The sequence below is a fragment of the Etheostoma spectabile genome, chromosome 1, assembly GCF_008692095.1.
Source record: "Etheostoma spectabile isolate EspeVRDwgs_2016 chromosome 1, UIUC_Espe_1.0, whole genome shotgun sequence".
In the NCBI taxonomy this organism is placed as follows: Eukaryota; Metazoa; Chordata; class Actinopteri; order Perciformes; family Percidae; genus Etheostoma; species Etheostoma spectabile.
In genome coordinates, this window is record NC_045733.1 from 20,232,610 (window position 1) to 20,251,178 (window position 18,569).

Here is an 18,569-nt window from a genome sequence, read left to right on the forward strand (position 1 = left end):
TACTGTTGGCATCTTAGTTACATTTTGGTGGTTTTTAGTGTAGGAAGTGTTAAATGTTTGAGGGTTGTGTGCACAGAAAAAACAGAAGATGACATGGAGAGAGAGGCCCAGCTGCTAGAATGGCGCTTGACTCTGACAGAGGAGAGAAATGCTGTCATGGTGCCCTCTGCTGGCAGCGGCATTCCTGGAGCTCCTGCTGAATGGTATGACACATGGCAGTGTGTGTGTGTGTGTGTGTGTGTGTGTAATTCAATGGGTCTTTGTGACTGCCTCTTAACTTCTGTAAGGCGCAGTATATACTGTATATGTTGATCCCAGTGTGTGTTTTATGTTTGTTCACAGGGTTCCTCTGCCTGGCATGGAGACTCACACTCCTGTCCTCTTCCTGAACCTCAAACGTAAGTCACTTTTTTACTAAATAATGTATGCTTGCTTACATGTTTTACTCCTCACTGGCTGATTCACAGTGTTTTCTATCTGTTTTCCCAGCTGATGACCTCAGCTCTCCAGACCAGTTTGAGGTTCCTGAAGCTGGAGGTTGGGATGCCACCCTGAGTGGAGAGGATGAGGACGACTTCTTTGACCTGCAGATCGTCAAACACTACGATGGAGAGGTGAGGATGGGCCTGCATGAGGTATTTCCTGGAGGAATTCCTTGACTCTGTTTGGTTTTGACCAGTTGTGTGTTGACAATGCAGGTGAAAGCAGAGGCATCATGGGACTCTACCGTCCATGAGTGTCTCCAGCTCAGTCGTGGGGGGGCGTGGCCGGAGCAGCGGGTATACCTGACAGTTCGAGTGGTGGTTCAGCTTAGCCACCCTGCCGACATGCAGCTGGTCCTAAGAAAGAGGATCTGTGTCAACGTTAACCAGGGCCGCCAGGGTTTTGCACACAACTTTCTTAGAAGGATGTCCACCCGCAGCACCATACCAGGCTGTGGGGTCACCTTTGAGGTGGTCTCCAACATCCCCGGGGTAAAGCCGGAGACAAATATTAGGCATTTGTTGATGTGCCCAATAAACTTTCAGCAGGGTTGATTATTAAACACATTTCTTTCTGATGTATTTGTCAGGACGCCCCTGGTTCAGAAGACAGGGAGATGCTGGCTAACCTCGCTGCCAGCGCACACAACGGCCAGTCAGCTGATGACGAGGCTGCAATTGAGAAATACCTCCGCAGTGTCCTTAGTCTGGAGAACATCCTGACTCTGGATAGACTCAGACAGGTAGGTGGAGAAACTGGAGGTATAGACAGATTGAAATTAGACACATTGATAGATAGGCAGACATTCAGTCACCCAGAAGATACATGGCTTGGCTAAATTCATCAAAATTGTTATTTGTTTTAGTTTTTTTTCTCCAAGTTCTTTCTAATATGTTGAAAATATGCTTTGTGTGTGTTTTTAGGAGGTGGCAGTGAAGGAGCAACTGACGGGCAGAGGGAAGAGCAACAAACGGAGCATAAGTTCTCCTTCTGTCCACAGGGTACAACACAAATACAATCCCGTAATACTGCACTGCATGACGTGCAATATACTATAACATGATTTCTTTTAAATACACTCTCTCTCTCTCTCTCTCTCTCTCTCTCTCTCTCTCTCTCTCTCTCTCTCTCTCTCTCTCTCCTCTTCTCTCTCTTTCTTCTCTCTCTCTCTCTCCTCTCTCTCTCTCTCTCTCCTCTCTCTCCTCTCTCTCTCTCTCTCTCTCTCTCTCTCTCTCTCTGCCCATTCATTCTCAGCTGTCGGGAAGTAGACAAGACCTGTCCACAACCTGCCTGGACGATAAGGTAACTTTTTGCTTTGTGCCTCAACATGTTGATTGTAAATGATTTCAAACATTTTGTGATTAATTGCGGATCCAGTGGTAATTATTAGTCTGATGTCACTAAATAACAAACCAGACCTACCTGCCACTTAGTGTTTTGTGTAGCAAATGTGAAACTTTAGCAAACCAAACATCATGTACCTGTTCATATGAAGCATCAACATCTGGTAGCTCTGATGCCATATTCCAATGTCCTGCAGTGGCGTAACGCGCAAACACTGGGTCCTTAAGCAGGATTATCAAGGCGGCCCCCCTACTACAGCACGGGATGACGGTGCAATGTCCACGAGTAGGCTACCATGAATAGGACAGGATCATAGAGACACCGCATGTAAGAGATGACATTATTGACAAAATCAGGAGTAGCCTACGTGCACCCCCACCACAACAACAACACTGGTGAATACTCACCATGACACATGAAAAAACACAAGGGCAGTCCCTCAGGATTTTGCGGCCTTTGTTTAGATTGTTACGGCCCGAAATGCCTGATTTTGCGGAAGCTTTTGTTAAAAAAATGCGATAAAAGTTGTGATGTATTTTTGTTACATTGTAGTTGCGGGAGATGGAAAGTTGCAAGAAAAGTTTTTTGTATAGTTTTTTGTATCTTTAAAAATAAAAAGGAAACTTGTTTTGGGGAGAATAAAATTACTCTGGGCTGAGGTTCCCTAGATACCTTACCAAAAAGGCCAAGGATGCTGCAAATGTTGGTATAATATGAAAATGGCTGGATTTAAAACATAAAGTAATAATTCAGTGAATGACTCAAATTTGATCATGTGTCTCAGTGGCTTGTTGATCTTTCCATTGTTATGAAGGACTTATTCTCTCCCGCTTGGCCGGTGGCTCTCAGAGTGCTCGTGGGACTGCTGGGATTGTCGCGAGTAATGAAAATGCAATAGGGGGCCGTGGCTGTCAATCAATATCCTCCAGTCACGCGGGCCCCTGATTGGTCTGGGCCCGTAAGCACCGCTATCCAATAGTTCCGCGTCTGATGTCCTGTTATTTTCTGTTTCTCAGGGTCGATGGGAGAGTCAGCAGGATATCTTCATGCCTTCTCAGTTTCACCGCACCCTCCCCCGGCCTGCCTCTTCCCCTTCCACCTACTCCACCTCCCCTTCTTCATCCCCCACTCCCTTTGGCATAACATCCTCACAGAACCAGGAACCAGAGCAAGGTAAACATCCTCCCTAAACCCCCTCTCCCTAATTTCCTTTCTTCTCTCCTCTACGATACATTTCATGTCACTTCTCCTCCAACTCTTACTCTCCTACCAAGTCTTTTTTTCTTCTTTCCAAGCGGGTTCAACCATTTCTACTCATCGCAATCATACTTAGCTTATTTATTGAGACTCCACTCATTCTGTTTGATGTTGATGATAAAATACAGCCGTTTACTACACTATCCCATGTGTCACTGTTTAATTTATCAACTGCTCTGTCTCCGCTCTGCTCCTGTCCTTCCCAGCAAATGTGATGTGTGTACATCTATCGTCCTGCCTGCTCCTTTGCGGGTCGCTTCCATCCATTTCTGTACCCTTCTTTGTCTAACGCAGTGTGAACTCTTCTCCTTTCACGTCATAATCATAATCAAAGCTTTTCAATGTAATCAGTCTCATTCTCATCAATCCAAATATTACTGTCTCATAGTGATTTCTTTTCCATGTCAAAGTTACTGTGACATGCTGTTGATTAATTCCGTTCCCAAAATGAACAGAATTCATTTTTTTGTATTCTCTGTTTTACATTCCAGTGATTAGGATGTTTTTCAATCACATTGTAAATGGCTAAATCAATCATCTGTCAGTGTCTTATGGCCGGCTGATGTCTCCTTCTATCAGTCAATCACTGTGTTGGGGTTTTTGGTCTTTCCTGGACTCGCTTTCAACTTTCTGTCTTAATCTTTCACACCTCCTCTACCTCCCACACCCGCTCCTCTTCCCTTGCTTCTTTCCTCTCCTCCTCTGCCTCCTCTGTCACTCCCTTACCCCCTTCCCCAGGTCGTTCAGGACTTGCTGCCTCTTATCTTTCAGTTAAAGCCCTGGTTCCTCAGATGCCCAAACTGCTCAAGTCTCTGTTTCCAGCACGAGACGAGAAGAAGGAGCTGAGACCTTCGCCACACAACCAGCAGGTCAGCAGAGCAGACAGTGTAGCTCCGTGCAGCTCAGAATCCTCCGGTCTTCATTTAACTGTGTGAATGGTCTTGCTAAAGTAAAAGAGATTACAAATGTCCAGTATATAATTGGTAGTAAATCATGCTAGAATGCTTGAATGAGTGAATCTTAGGCAGCAAGGCGAGAGCACAGGAAGTGTTGTCATGTCATGACCTGGTGTTTTGTTACTCAGCAGCATGTCCCTCGCATCGTAACATCAGGAGGGGACGACAGTCGAGTCAAGGCTGAGACGGTGAGATGGTGCTCCTGTCCACCTTCCCCTCAGAAGTTTCTGTTTTAGATCCTGTCACCCCCTCAGAAGTTTCTGTTTTAGATCCTGTCACTTTTAGCTCAGATTGTGTTTTATGTAACAATTGGATTTAATCAACATGGGTTTTGTTTTGTGCCATGTACAGAAATCTTTCATATTCAGTTTTTTGTATTAGTAATTTGATCAAATGTTTTGGTCTGGGGATAACCACTGCCACTGATTTCATCAATCTGACAAGACAGTCTATATTCAAGACAGAGACAGACAGAAACTTTGCTCAAAATAGAAGCAGAACAGGCATGGAGATACTGATAGTCCGTAGTATTCAGAAGCCCTAGATCCTACACTATGTCCTACGGCTTACATGGGTAACTTTACATGGGTTATTTGTGCTGTCAACCAGCTGCAAAATGTCAATCTATTCATGCTGCACACAACCCTAGACTTTATAGCACCTGATTGGTCCTGATATGGGTGACTGTAACATTTTGGGGAAGTTAATAATTATTGATGATTATTCTTTTGCCTTGCATGCTCGTCGGCCCCTCTGTTCCTGTGGCAACCGTTGGTTTCCTGTAGACTGCTATTCTCCGGCCCCCAACCAAAGACAGACGGGCAGAGTTCCCAGAAGTCCCTTCTCTTCCTGTGCATGACCCGCATGACATCACCCCCCTCAGCCCCCTCAGCCAGTCATCAAGCGGCTACTTCTCCAGTAGTGTTTCTACCGTTACCCTGTCTGACGTTCTCCAACCTTCCTCCTCGTCGTCCTCCCTCCTGGCCGCTGAGACTACATTACCCACAAACCCCCAGCAGCAGGGTGCTGACAGGAACGATGTTGTAAACTCTCCTTCTCAGTGTGGCACCAAGATGGCCGTCGTTGCTCCACCCGCTTCCCACAGCTCAGCCAATCACAACAGCTTCACTGCAGAAAACTCCTTCTCTGAACACAAGCTGGTCAACTCAGGAAGAGGAGGAGGAGGAGGAGGAGGAGGAGGGGGGGATGGCTTTGAGAGGCTGGAGATCTTTGTGGACGATGAAGAGCGTAGCCACGACAACGTACTGCCTGACTGGCTGACAGAAGGGGCGTGTGTTACAGTAGGAAGCAATAAGGCCGGGGCAGTGCGCTACGTGGGAACGACGCAGTTTGCGGATGGAGTGTGGGTGGGGGTGGAGCTGGACACCCCTGTAGGTAGGTACTCAATGAAAGGGTCAGTTTACCCAAATTGTGCAAATACATGAGAAACCACTTTCTCAAGGATCAGGTTTTGGCAGAACAAAAAATAAACTTACTAGACTAGACTGAAATGACAGCTGATCTTTATCACTACACAAACATGCAGTGTGCCTTGCCTAGGAAGTAGTTGTTACAGTTGCATTTACAATAATAAAAATAAGTTGAGGTGCACCATGATTGGCTCCCCTGTTAATATACTGCCTCTGATTGGTGGAGCTGACTACAGTATAGTGCTAAATGACTTTGGATTGGCGGTGATGAACTTTATTTTCTCCCTACAGGCAAAAATGACGGTTCCGTTGGAGGTCATCGGTATTTCCAATGTAAACCGGGTTACGGGGTGCTGGTTCGCCCGGACCGGCTGTCCTGCCGTGATCCGACCAGCCGGCGAACGGGAGACTTCACTGCTCCTGCACATGTCCCCGTCTTGCGAGGAGAAGCCATTGTTGCCCGCCAGGGGGAGAATCGCAAGTCGTGGAGCAGTTGAGACAGGGAAAGTAGGAGCTGGATGGGAGAGATGAGCTCCCTACAGCCCTCCTCCTCTCTTCCTCTCCTCCCAGCTATGCAACAGGCTCCCACATCAGAACTGAAATACTGCCTACCCTCCCACAGTTTGAAACTACACTCACTACATCCATTTAAAAGTAATGGATGGAAGTAGAATAAAGACAATGGAGAGGCCATTTAGAACGAGGGCAAGTAAGTTGATGAGACTATTCAGAGTGTACAGAAGTCTGTGGAAGGACTATTTATCATAATGTGGGAAGAATGGCAGTCAATAGGGAAGACTGCTGAGAGTAAATGAAAGTCAGAGCAGTCTTTGTTGTATCTGGAGCTCTGCGGGGGGGGGGGGGTGGATGCTCCAGACTGGATGATTGGCCTCAGAGATGCTCTCTGAGCTGATATACAGGGATGCAACCAGTCACATTTCAGGCAGGAGTCACTTTTTTGATCCCAGTTCACATCAGAGAATATATATTTTAAACTTGGGGAGCATTTTAGAGTACAGAAAACCCACTTACAGAATAAAAATATTTTGCAATTTTTTATTCTATTTATCATTCATAATAAGTTATTATCAGTAGCTTTAGCTATCAGAAAATATCAAAATATACACATTCTTAGAGCTGAAAACAATGTCTAAATGAATAATATTGAATTTTCTTTAGTGTTTTATGCATTTATTATCCTCCCTACACGTCTCACTATAGTATGTGCTCTGTGTTCTTGGTGAATGACGAAACGGATCCAATGGAATTTTTAGACACAATTTTTTTTTTTTTTTTTTATTTGGAGGAAGAGTGACATAAAGCTTAATCCATGCCATACTGTGTGTTTGCATCCCTGGATATGATGTCTCTGCCTGGTAGTCCTGAGACTCTATGTCCCAGAATGCCCTGCTCCGGCTGCCACTCCCCTGAACTCTCTTGTCTACAGACACTTCTACTCCTTGTTTGAGACTCGTCTCCTCCTCCTGGACTCCTTTTCTTTTGAAAATAGATCCTCCCAGAATGTGCCTTCTCCATGGCTTGGTTTGCATTTGTTTTTCTGTATATTTAATTTCTGTTGGCTGTGTTTTAAGAGAATGCCTTGTGCTAAGTGTGAGGTGATCTCAGGGACTGCAGAGGGGAAAGGACAAGGAGGGGCGTGTGTGTGTGTGCGCGTGTGTGTGTGTGTGTGTGTGTGTGTGTGTGTGTGCGCGCCGTGTGTGTGTTTAAACGTTATACAGTGTTGCCCTATGTGCACAGATAAGTTTGTATTGTCGTAGCCGTGGCGATGTTGACATGAAGACTGCGTGAAGCAGGAGAGGTTGTGTCCTTGTTGGACAAAGCCACTATAAGAGCAAATTGTTTGTCCTGGGAGGCTTTAAAAGTCCATTTTGCACTGGAGACGTTGGAGAAGAAGCAGCTGTGTGCTGGCAGGTGTGTGTGGTCGCGGTGCAGCGAGCGAGGACCAGTGGAAACCGTTTCCTCCAACCAGCGACTAATGTGGAAATGGTTGTTGATGTGGTTCGCTCCATCTGGAGGCCTGTTGTTGAAGCTAATTTGCTAGTTGCCCTCTGTGACTGACATTTGGATGCCGGGGGGGCACTGCAGTACTGGTGTTGGTGCGAGTAGGCATGAGTATGTGTTAAGGAAAGTGAGAAGCTCTGCTGCGTATTCCCCACTTGAGAATTGATTTGATTCTATGCATTTGATCAGTTTTTTAAATCTAGTTTCTATCTTTTTATTTCTAAATGACTGAGGACTCAAGTGGGAGAAGCGGCTGTGTGTTTTGGGAGAGTATTAAACAGAAAGCAGTTATGACTGACTGAACATTCCTGCATGTCTGCTAAAGAAAACTTCCAGACCTTGGGATTTTTAAAATGAGTTTTTTATTAAATGTCACATTCCAGAGGGACTTTAACATTTTACAGTGACCTTATTCTTTGTGTATTCCTTTGTGGAAAAACATTAGCAATATATCACAGCACTGTTTCAGACTTTATATACTTTCATATGCTTTGTGTAAACCATCAATTCACGGAGAGGGTCAACAAAATACACAAGTACTCCCAATACTTTTCCATCATAATTTTACACATGTTTAGTTTACTCTCATAAGGAGTCCTACTCCGCCTGTGAAAGCACTTGTGTAACGTCTTCTGTAGCTTTGGGGGAGCTTCATGAAGTGTGTGTATGAAAGGGTTTCCCTTTGATAAAGTGGTGAAGGTCAGGGGAGGTGTTTGGGTGGAGTCGTCCGGAGGTGAAGCGATGCTGTCTACCAAGTGAGCAGCGCCATGTGCTGATAGGTGGGATTGATGAAGAAAAAGTACCGTAATATTTCATCATCACCACCACTCGGTATACTTTAGGACCTTGTCTCATTTACATCGGCTGTAAGTTCTGATCCCGGTGATGGCAAACCTGAATATGATATGATATATGCTGTTTCTATGGTAACATTTATTTTATCCATGTATAGGAGTCTACCCAGATTCTGATATGACGATGCATACATATAATTTTGAATGCATCATCTGGAATACCACGTGCATGTAAACGCACTCAGTATGTCTGAACTCTATCATCTTTATGGATACTATTTTTTTCCATTTCTTTTTTTTATCATGCGTCTTTTTAATTCGAGAGGCCTGAATTTACTATTTATATTTAAATGCTTGTACACATGCATTTATCTCATGGAAATCAATAAAAAGCCTTTTTATTTTAATAAATATTGCACAAATGATTCCATGAAAATTGCTGCTATTAGCATTGTAAATCTACCTGTAAATGGATCAGCTGATCCTCTTACTGTGTTATGTTACTCTATCTCTTACTGTATACTCGGTTGATTTAATCTGAGAAACTAGTCCGTGCTTTGGTTTAGTGGCCAATATATTTTTAATATGGAGCAGTAAAAATCCTAAAAATTAGGCACTTTGTCATGTGAGCCTTGAAGATGATGTGGGAGGAAAGGTTTGAATATTTTCTTGTTGGAAATTCACTCCTGCGTGGAGTTTGGAAGAGGAAATATAATTTTGGAGTTAAAGGAAAAGACGATATATCACCATAGTCTAGTTATTACCTATGTATTTATTATCTGGCCTAAAAGCCCAGGACCTCTGGAGTCCTCTGATTGGTTGGCTGTTGTGTGTGTTATAAGTTGTGAAGTGGTTTGTAGGTACTCCTGTTAAGTTCTTTTTACGTCATATTGTGGTTCATAAAAGTCGTGTGTGTGTGTGTGTGTGTGTGTGTGTGTGTGTGTGTGTGTAGGGGGGGAAGAAGACCTGTCTTTGATTCAGTTATGTCTGAGTTCTTGCCTAGATGGGAAACGACCACCAGCTGCTCTCTTGATACATTCACACCTCCAGTCTGGGGCTGGTGTCCTTCCCATCCTGGTCTAAGCTCGGGGAACTGTGACAGGGGCTTGAGATCACTTCAGGCTTCTGGTTGTCCCTTTTTATGTTATTGTGCCTCAGAAACCATCCGACCATGTGTCTTCCACATACTGTTTTCATATCTCCAGACGGGAATTGGAAGAGTTCATTTCTGGAACGCTTGTATATGTGGGAAGAAAATGCAACCTGGTCTTATTTTAAGATTCAGGTTCTCAAGTTAGCTGTTGTACTGAAATAGTTTAAATTCTCTGGCTTCAAGTCAATATTCTTCAGCCATATTCATCACCTAAAAAATACGACTATTGGTTAAATTGGGAGCTATTACTTTACTTGACAGCAGAGCTAAGCTCAAACGTGGTGGTAGTACCAGATACATGTCTGTTCTCCCAGCACACGTCTTCCTCTACAAGTCTTCACTCAGTGTGCAGCCTCATGCGTTACAGATTAGACAGGCAGCTCAGGGGCTGCCTGGTGCACCATAGCCATTTCAATAAGGATCTGTAAAAATAGAAAACTAGCATCAGTAATATTGTTTTGCTCAGAGTGGATTTAATGTGGTAACTTTGAGTGGTGTACATCTCAGCCAGCAGTGTTATTTATGTCTGTAGCACCCATAGGAACCACATTCAGTTCGACTTGTATTGATGGGATTTGTGTCCAAGCATATTCATATCGATGTGTATGAATCTTCAGCCCTGCAGAATGTTTCTTTTTGTTGGTTTCTTTTCTTGTCTTAAGTGCTTCTTTTTCGCTCAGATTTTGGTTCCACATGTTGTTCTGCAGTCCTGTAGCTGTGTGGGATGAGCAGTCTGAAGCGACCCTGCCTTAATGTGGCCTTCACCCTGGAACCAGACTCTAACTAAACACGTCACTGTTGTACTATAACATGGAAGTGTACTCTGCTATTATTTAACCGGACCATTCCAAAACCATTTTAACCCTTTCTGGTTTACTATTGCCCTTTTTCTACTGGACTAACTTTATCTTCTGAGGTAGGTCATTTGGTCACTGCTGCTGTCATCAATGGGGTTTTGGAATAAGATTTTCACTGATTGAACCTCATGTATACTGCCTTACTGGGGGGGGGAGTCATTGTGTTGCCCCCCCCCCCCCCCCCCCCCCGTGCTGCTGTCACACCTCAGTCAAAAAGGCCTGACTTCCACACAGGGAATTTTCTATACCACTATTAAATCATCAGTGAAATTCCCAACCCACCACTGCCCTACAGCAGCATGCCCCCCCCCCCCCCCCCAGATCTGATCTAAACAAATGTACCTGCAGACAAGTAGGTGCTTGATTGTTTTGTATTTGCCAGGTACTCAAACATATTTTCCTGCCTTGGTAGTGAGTCTTCACCTTTTTTACTACCTCTTCATCGCCTGTCCAAAGCGTTCTGCCAACTTCTTCCCTGAGGACTTTGTTCGCTGCCGAAGGCCCCGTTTTCACCTGGTATTAAAACCTGATCTGAGTGGACTGCTCTATGTAGAGGTAAAACCAGTATCAGGGCGCATTGAGATCCAATAACTCAGACCACATTCAGAGGTGGCTTAGGCCCCATGTACGAATGCCTCAGTGTCCTGGTCCACATTAAGGAACGCGTCCTGAACTGTGAGCAGACCTCTGTTCTCATTCAAAGGATTTCTTGTGTCACAGAAACAACCAATTGTGACCGAATTGGGAGTTTTAGGTGTTATCATACTGTCTGTGATGTGGCTACGGCTTTGTCCCTGTGCTGTCTGGAGATCTGATAGCTAACCCTATATGGAGCGGGGGAGTTGGATCTGATCACAGGTGCTCACTCGGGCTCATGTACTCAGAGCAGTCCACCTGTGATCAGATCTCTGATTGGATTTGAATTAATACCGGGTGAAAACGGGGCCAAAGAGACGGAACCTGCCTCGCTGCTGAACTGGCTGCAACCAGTTCACTTTCTGTGTGTTCTGAAATATTCGAATACGACTCACAAGCAATACCTGGCTGTCCGGGGGTGCAATGCAGCTTTGTTGCAGTTTGTCTTGTAGGTTTTGTCAACAGCGGGGTTCCAGGAAAGATTTCAAACAACTTCTCCTCTTGGTGCATTTCAGGGGCCGTTGGTATCAACGCGATGTCGCATTAAAACGTCTTGGGTACCAGCAGCCATGTTGACTGAGCTGTAATAATGGAAGGCCAATAGGAGCTTAGGAGAGGCTTGGTGCTTGCTCGGTCAGGGAGTTTTAGTAGAAGTTACTCCTGCAGAAAAGCCCTCCAGTCCCTGGAACCGTTCACACACTCAGCTGAAGAAAAGCTAGAATAATAAGACATCCATTAAATGTCAACATCATTACTACATCATCCTAACTGATCGTTATCAATGGTTTGTTGCTCCTGTTGATTCTGTGGAACGGGTTTGCCTTGATGTGTCATGTGTATGTGTGAGTGCACCATTGGAGTGGTTGTTCTATGTATGTATGTATGTATGTGTATATATGCGCATATTAAGACTTATAAAAAGACAAATCTGAGCACAAGTTTGGGTTTTGATTAATTTAATTGTTTTATGCAATTTTATGCTGCAATCCAAAGAATAAACATGTATTATAATACATTTATAATTTTCTTTTTTTATCATTGATCAATAATCTGGTAAGAAAAAATAAATAAAAAAGGAAGATTTAAAGAGTATTTGTTCTTTATTTGTACCAAAGCGATTTAATGGGAGACCGATGCAGCATGTAGTATTAGAGGTTGTACTTCCAGGTAAGTAGCACCTGCATTGTTTGAAAGATATATACGTACAAAATGTTTTTGGACGAGGTAACTGCATTTCTTAAAACAAACCTGGCTCTATTGACTTAAAAAAGGTTTAAAAAAAAAAATGTAAATCTTTGATCCTTCTGATTAGATTCAGAAAACCCAGAATCTCTTTTTCTGGTATCATCTCAAACCAGAGGAACCTGGGTTAAATAACGCTCTGAAGTTGGTCTTCATTTGGCGAGGGATCGGGGTCCCTTGACTTCACCTCAAGAAATCAAACAGAAGAAGTCCCTAAATACTACTGCTAATACTACTACTACTACTACTACTACTACTGAGTGTAGGTTCTGGGGCGTAGTGATTGGGTTAAAGAGCGGGCAAATTCTTAATGTAAATATACTTTTAAATTTACACCAGGTTACACGGTTCCTTATACAATTTACAGCATTGGTTTGCAGAATCTTTTTCATATCCAGGCAAAATTGGTTTTGTAACTGAAATATGAAATTCATATTAAATTGCGTAGCTGTACCCAGCCCTTCTACATAATAATCTATATATCGTATCAAAACAATCCAAACTCATTGTCCTCTTACTAACCTCTCTGGAGCGTTCAGTATTACTTCATTTATTGTCTACGTGTATGCTCAGTTGTCATGGAGAAACTGAAGCGAGAACTCTGGCGTAACAGTTTTGGTTATTTAATGTAAAATGAGTATTTTTGTGTGTACATTTTGAAGGCAGCAGGGCTTCGTGAAAGACAGGGACGTGTATTTGATGAAGTAGGTTAGCTGAGTTTTTTTTATTCTAATAAGCATGTTTTCATTTTCTTTGACTTACTTCTTTAGCTGTGAGTATTCAGTGTTTGAGAAAACTAGTCTCCAGGGACAGTTTACAGTACTATGAGTTCATCTACATGTACAACACGTGTCCCCCCCCCAACCCTGACACAAACACAAACCAACACACACGGCATAGACTCGGATCACTTTTTATTCTGCTGTAAATAGAATATCAATAAAAACACCTTAAAAATAACAAAAAGGTTTATTAACAGATGAAAAAGTAACAAAAGGCAAATGTAGATTTCCTACATCGCATTTACAGAACAGTCTACCGTCCAAAAAAGGCACTAAATCTTGAAATAGAAAAGAACGAGGGGATACAAATTAATTCAAAGTGATAGAACAAACATCCTGCTGAGGTTTGATATTTTTCATTCTATAGAGAATTATTGAATAATTTATTGCCAAACTGAACCACTCAGAAGTAGAAAAAGAAGCTTTTTACATGACTAAGAAGCATTTTAAGTCATTGGCTGAATAAAGGACATTAACACTGGAACATCTACATTTTATGTTGAATGCATGAATGATGAAGTTTTATCACCTAAATTAAAAACAGCATCTTGGAATACAACTGTCCAAATGTCCCACGGACACCGGCGACGTTCGGTCCTGAGGCGTGGCCGACGGAAACCACAGCGACGCTGCAGACCTCAGATCAGATTCTGTCCAACCCCATCCACCCCTTCATCAGCATGCACCCTGGACAGCCTAGTGGCTGTAGGGACAGAGGGGCCTGACAATCCCTTACTGTACTGTGTGTGTGTGTGTGTGTGTACGTGTGTGTAAACGGGTCAGGAAGTCCAGGTGTAGTCGACGCCGGGATTGGACGTGAAACATCAGCCGCTTTTTCCGTGGGAAGGACGTGCATTTTTTTTATTTTATCTTTTTTTTGTTGTTGTTGTGGCATTATAGGCCTTTATTTGATAGGATAGCTGAAGAATTGAAAGGGGGGAATAAACCCGTAACCAGACTTGAACCCTTGGCCGCTGCATCAAGGACTGAGTCTCTGTCCATGGGGGACACGCTCATCCAGCTGAGCTAACCAGGCGCCCCCAGAAGACCAGCCGTTTAAACAAAACTGTAGCGAGGCACCGGGGGCTGAAGGCTGAAACTGCCTTTAGACCTGCGAGGAAGATACGGAGCAGATCTTACTGGATCTCACTGGAGCTGATCTCACTGGAGCTGATCTCACTGGATCTCACTGGAGCAGATCTTACTGGAGCAGATCTCACTGGAGCTGATCTCACTGGATCAGATCTTACTGGATCTCACTGGAGCAGATCTTACTGGAGCAGATCTCACTGGATCTCACTGGAGCAGATCTTGCTGGAGCACATCTCACTGGATCAGATCTCACTGGATCTCACTGATCTCACTGGAGCAGATCTCACTGGATCTCACTGGAGCAGATCTCACTGGATCAGATCTTACTGGATCTCACTGATCTCACTGGAGCAGATCTCACTGGATCAGATCTTACTGGATCTCACTGATCTCACTGGATCAGATCTTACTGGATCTCACTGATCTCACTGGAGCAGATCTCACTGGATCAGATCTTACTGGATCTCACTGGAGCAGCTCAGGCTTTCTTTGTCATTTATGGGAAAGCCTGGTTCTCCATTTCATGACAACTTTGACTTATTATGCATTTCAAGTTGATGATGAGAATAAACACTTTGTAAAGACAAAGTACGGAGCCAATTCAGGGTCAGAAACCGAAAGCAAAATGAAATGTCAAGAAACAAAGACCAATCAGAAGGAACAGACGAGATGAGAGATTGTGAGTTTCTGATTATGGTCTCATGTGAATTCTCTTATCGTTTTTATTTCTTTTTTACTTTCAGACTATTTGGCTCTAAAATGACACTAATAAACTACTTTTTCATTTTACATCACTTTGCGGCTTCACAACTCCAAAGTACAACTTCATAAGAAAGCCGTGAAGAGAGCAACTGCAAGATTCAAAATCCAGAAATAATCTCCAACAGCACGTTGTCGTTAATGAACTCAACGGATTCTTTTCTCAAAGACGTCTGCTTGGCAGATTTATAAAAAACAAAAAAACACAATTCTAACCCCTAGGGGGATAGTATTTTTCAATATTATGGTGACAACAGATGACAAAAAAAAGCTACGTCACTTGCTAATGATGCCTCCGAGTATCCAAACGCTTAAAGCAACAGACACCTGGGACCCCCAGAAGACTCTCAGCCCACACCGTGCTAGTGGTCCACCAGGAACAAGGGAAACATTTTATATTCCTTGGACTTGGTGGCAGCAGGAGCTTATGAATGATAAGTTGTTTTTTGGAGTGGAATTTCCCTTTATCTTCAAACTTAATATTGGCTCGAGTTGGAGAAGGAATATTCCCTTTTAGAGGACGCTGCCGGTTCTGGTGTTCCAGATCAGCCATCGCTAATCTCTTCCCCTCGAGCGTCTGAACTCGGATTCACATTGAAGCAGCTGAGGAGGAACCTGCGGGCTGTAGCTTATAGCTGGGGGGGGGGGGTAAAGTGAGGTATTTGTGTCGAGTTTCTAACTCTGAACTAGTAGCTTCGCCTGTAAAGCACCTGGTAATGAACAATAATAAACCGTACGACTGAAGCCACGGTTGTTGGTTCTGATCCAGTGATGTATACGGTGTGTATGTGTGTGTGTGTGTGTGTACGGTGTGTGTGTGTGTGTGTGTGTGTGTACGTGTGTGTACGGTGTATACAGCCACTGTAGAAGTCCCTCTGCTTGCACTAATCCTGTGTTAATGCACTGAAACAAATAAGGCACTTCAACTGAAAAGCATCCAGTACGCCGCTGAACGTTGAACCAAACGGATGGAACATTAGCGACATGATTCAGTCTGACTGGATCACCTGACGCACCAAACTCCAGTATTAGTTACTCTTTAACTAGCTTAGTGTCACTAGTTAATGTGTAAAACTACTGAGTGAAATAGAAGCTAACTACACGTATGCAAACCAGAGAGCTGGATACCACGTCCACTGTCTGGTACGATTTCTAGTGTTAAGAGTACACTGAACACTTTCAGTATCATTAAAAGGGAGTTTTTAGTTAGAACCTTAATTAAAGCTGCACTTAGCTTTTTTAATATTAAAAGTGGATCACTCGTAGTGCTGAACCACGGACAGTTATCCCCCAACTCTGTAGCTCCTTAACTCTTCTCTCATTAACCTGTTCCCATCCGGAGCCGCCCTGTGTCTTTAGTAGAAAAGCTCTCTAGTGTCTAACCCAAACCCAAACCCTAACCCGAACCCGAACCCAAACCCAAACCCTAACTCGACCTCCCCAGCAGCACACAGCAGCGGGCTAACCGAGTTAGCAGCTAGCTGCTGATCACAGTGGGGCGTTCAGCAGATAAAGAGCCAGATATGGTCCTCAGCGCTCGGTGGAAGCCAGAAACATACTGGAATTCTAAATTTAGGTAGTGTTCCCCCAACCAGTGGGTTACCATGGTAACGCATCCCCACACTTCACTGTCTAAAAAAAGGGGAAACCTGACTTTTAATAATTCCTTGTGGGGATGTAGAGAGACGTCTACAATGGCTGTACCGGATACATATTACTTTATTCCTTATTCTAAAGAATGATTCTTGCTGTGGTTGTTTCAGGACTCACTCACTAAATGTGAACTCGTTTAGTGTTCCTACTGCCTCTCTGGTCTGTCAGTCATCCAGACTGACCAATCGAATGTTCTAACAGCAGGGACTCTGAGCACCATCATATGGATCCAATAAAGTGTCATTTAAAATTAAAAGTACAATTTAAACTTGACAGTATGTGTTTAGAACACAAGGCATATCCATCACAAACAATAATAATACAACAGGAAATGCATTTTCCTTTGCAATAATTTGACACATCTGATGCATCTTCGATGAGCATATCTCTAATACATAGTGCCCCCCCATGACTATCACACACTCAGAAAATACACACAATTCAAACTTAATACTTTGGCTAATGCTTCACTCACCTTTCACCAACATGAAAGACTCCTACTGGTGTTCCTCTCGTTTGAAGCTAATACGTCTATATACTGTAAATAGAAATGGATCAGGGTACATATACAGCATATACCCCACAGTTTATATAGCATACTGTTTGCATACATCCATGTGTAGTATATGTATGTATTCATGTTACACGTTATTCTGTAGTATCTGAACAGTTCTGACACTGTTGAATACCTCCCAACGGACTGACCTGTATGGGTTCTAGATCATCTCACAGTGAGCGTTCATTCCGCCATCGGGCACAAATTACTCAGTTCTAGTTTTCTTACAAATTAACTGCTTCATATAGCTTCACTGTTTATGTATTGAGTAACTTGTATTGTATTACTTGTATTTAATATGGAAGCAAAGAGAGGCCATAAGGATTTGAGTAGTATTAGCAACTGAATACCTTATTTTGAAATGTGATCTCTAGTGAATATATACTATTTAAATAAGTAGTATTTTCATAGTATTTTTGTCTAGAAAACTCCTCTTCGTAGTTTCCAGAATTCAATTTAAAAAAGTCTTCTGTGCTCATATTAGGCTTTTTGGACTTTTTCATTGTGTTATGTATATATCTATCTGTCTATATCTATATATACCATCTCCAACAGAAACCACTGCTCACAGCCTGCTCCAAACAGCTCTGTTGTAGTCCAACCTTCAGAGACAAACGCTGTAATGCTCACCTAGCTGCTAGCCTCATACTCTGCTTCTGACTGGCTAGTAGTCCTTACCTAGGTACTGTCAGGGCCCTCATACTCTGCTTCTGACTGGCTAGTAGTCCTTACCTAGGTACTGTCAGGACCTCATACTCTGCTTCTGACTGGCTAGTAGTCCTTACCTAGGTACTGTCAGGGCCCTCATACTCTAATTCTGACTGGCTAGTAGTCCTTACCTAGGTACTGTCAGGGCCCTCATACTCTGCTTCTGACTGGCTAGTAGTCCTTACCTAGGTACTGTCAGGGCCCTCATACTCTGCTTCTGACTGGCTAGTAGTCCTTACCTAGGTACTGTCAGGACCCTCATACTCTGCTTCTGACTGGCTAGTAGTCCTTACCTAGGTACTGTCAGGACCCTCATACTCTGCTTCTGACTGGCTAGTAGTCCTTACCTAGGTACTGTCAGGGCCCTCATACTCTGCTTCTGACTGGCTAGTAGTCCTTACCTAGGTACTGTCAGGGCCCTCATACTCTGCTTCTGACTGGCTAGTAGTCCTTACCTAGGTACTGTCAGGGCCCTCATACTCTGCTTCTGACTGGCTAGTAGTCCTTACCTAGGTACTGTCAGGACCCTCATACTCTGCTTCTGACTGGCTAGTAGTCCTTACCTAGGTACTGTCAGGGCCCTCATACTCTGCTTCTGACTGGCTAGTAGTCCTTACCTAGGTACTGTCAGGACCCTCATACTCTGCTTCTGACTGGCTAGTAGTCCTTATCTAGGTACTGTCAGGACCCTCATACTCTGCTTCTGACTGGCTAGTAGTCCTTACCTAGGTACTGTCAGGGCCCTCATACTCTAATTCTGATTGGCTAGTAGTCCTTACCTAGGTACTGTCAGGGCCCTCATACTCTGCTTCTGACTGGCTAGCAGTCCTTACCTAGCTACTGAG

At 43.6% G+C, this 18,569-nt stretch overlaps 1 protein-coding gene and 1 long non-coding RNA gene across 6 annotated transcripts in view; one reads left to right on the forward strand and one right to left on the reverse strand.

Annotated features, from left to right (window-relative positions):
• kif13ba (kinesin family member 13Ba) overlaps positions 1 to 10,320 on the forward strand; it is a 40,185-nt gene extending 29,865 nt beyond the window's left edge. For 2 of the 5 annotated variants that reach the window (XM_032523231.1, XM_032523224.1), the window contains 12 exons: positions 77 to 203; positions 343 to 398; positions 490 to 614; positions 699 to 974; positions 1,073 to 1,225; positions 1,407 to 1,484; positions 1,738 to 1,785; positions 2,844 to 3,000; positions 3,823 to 3,953; positions 4,169 to 4,228; positions 4,826 to 5,435; positions 5,762 to 10,320. In XM_032523231.1, coding sequence (XP_032379122.1) covers positions 77 to 203; positions 343 to 398; positions 490 to 614; positions 699 to 974; positions 1,073 to 1,225; positions 1,407 to 1,484; positions 1,738 to 1,785; positions 2,844 to 3,000; positions 3,823 to 3,953; positions 4,169 to 4,228; positions 4,826 to 5,435; positions 5,762 to 5,967 — 2,027 coding nt within the window. In that variant the 3' untranslated portion in view covers positions 5,968 to 10,320. The remainder of the gene's footprint in view (positions 1 to 76; positions 204 to 342; positions 399 to 489; positions 615 to 698; positions 975 to 1,072; positions 1,226 to 1,406; positions 1,485 to 1,737; positions 1,786 to 2,843; positions 3,001 to 3,822; positions 3,954 to 4,168; positions 4,229 to 4,825; positions 5,436 to 5,761) is intronic. The other 3 variants (XM_032523240.1, XM_032523247.1, XM_032523256.1) reach the window with 3 other exon arrangements.
• Positions 10,321 to 13,071: 2,751 nt separating this feature from the next.
• On the reverse strand, positions 13,072 to 17,740 carry LOC116694243 (uncharacterized). The gene is made up of 2 exons (XR_004333091.1): positions 14,518 to 17,740; positions 13,072 to 14,126 (listed from the first exon to the last, which is right to left on the reverse strand). It is a non-coding gene; the product is annotated as an uncharacterized LOC116694243 (long non-coding RNA).
• Between the last annotated feature and the right edge of the window lie 829 nt (positions 17,741 to 18,569).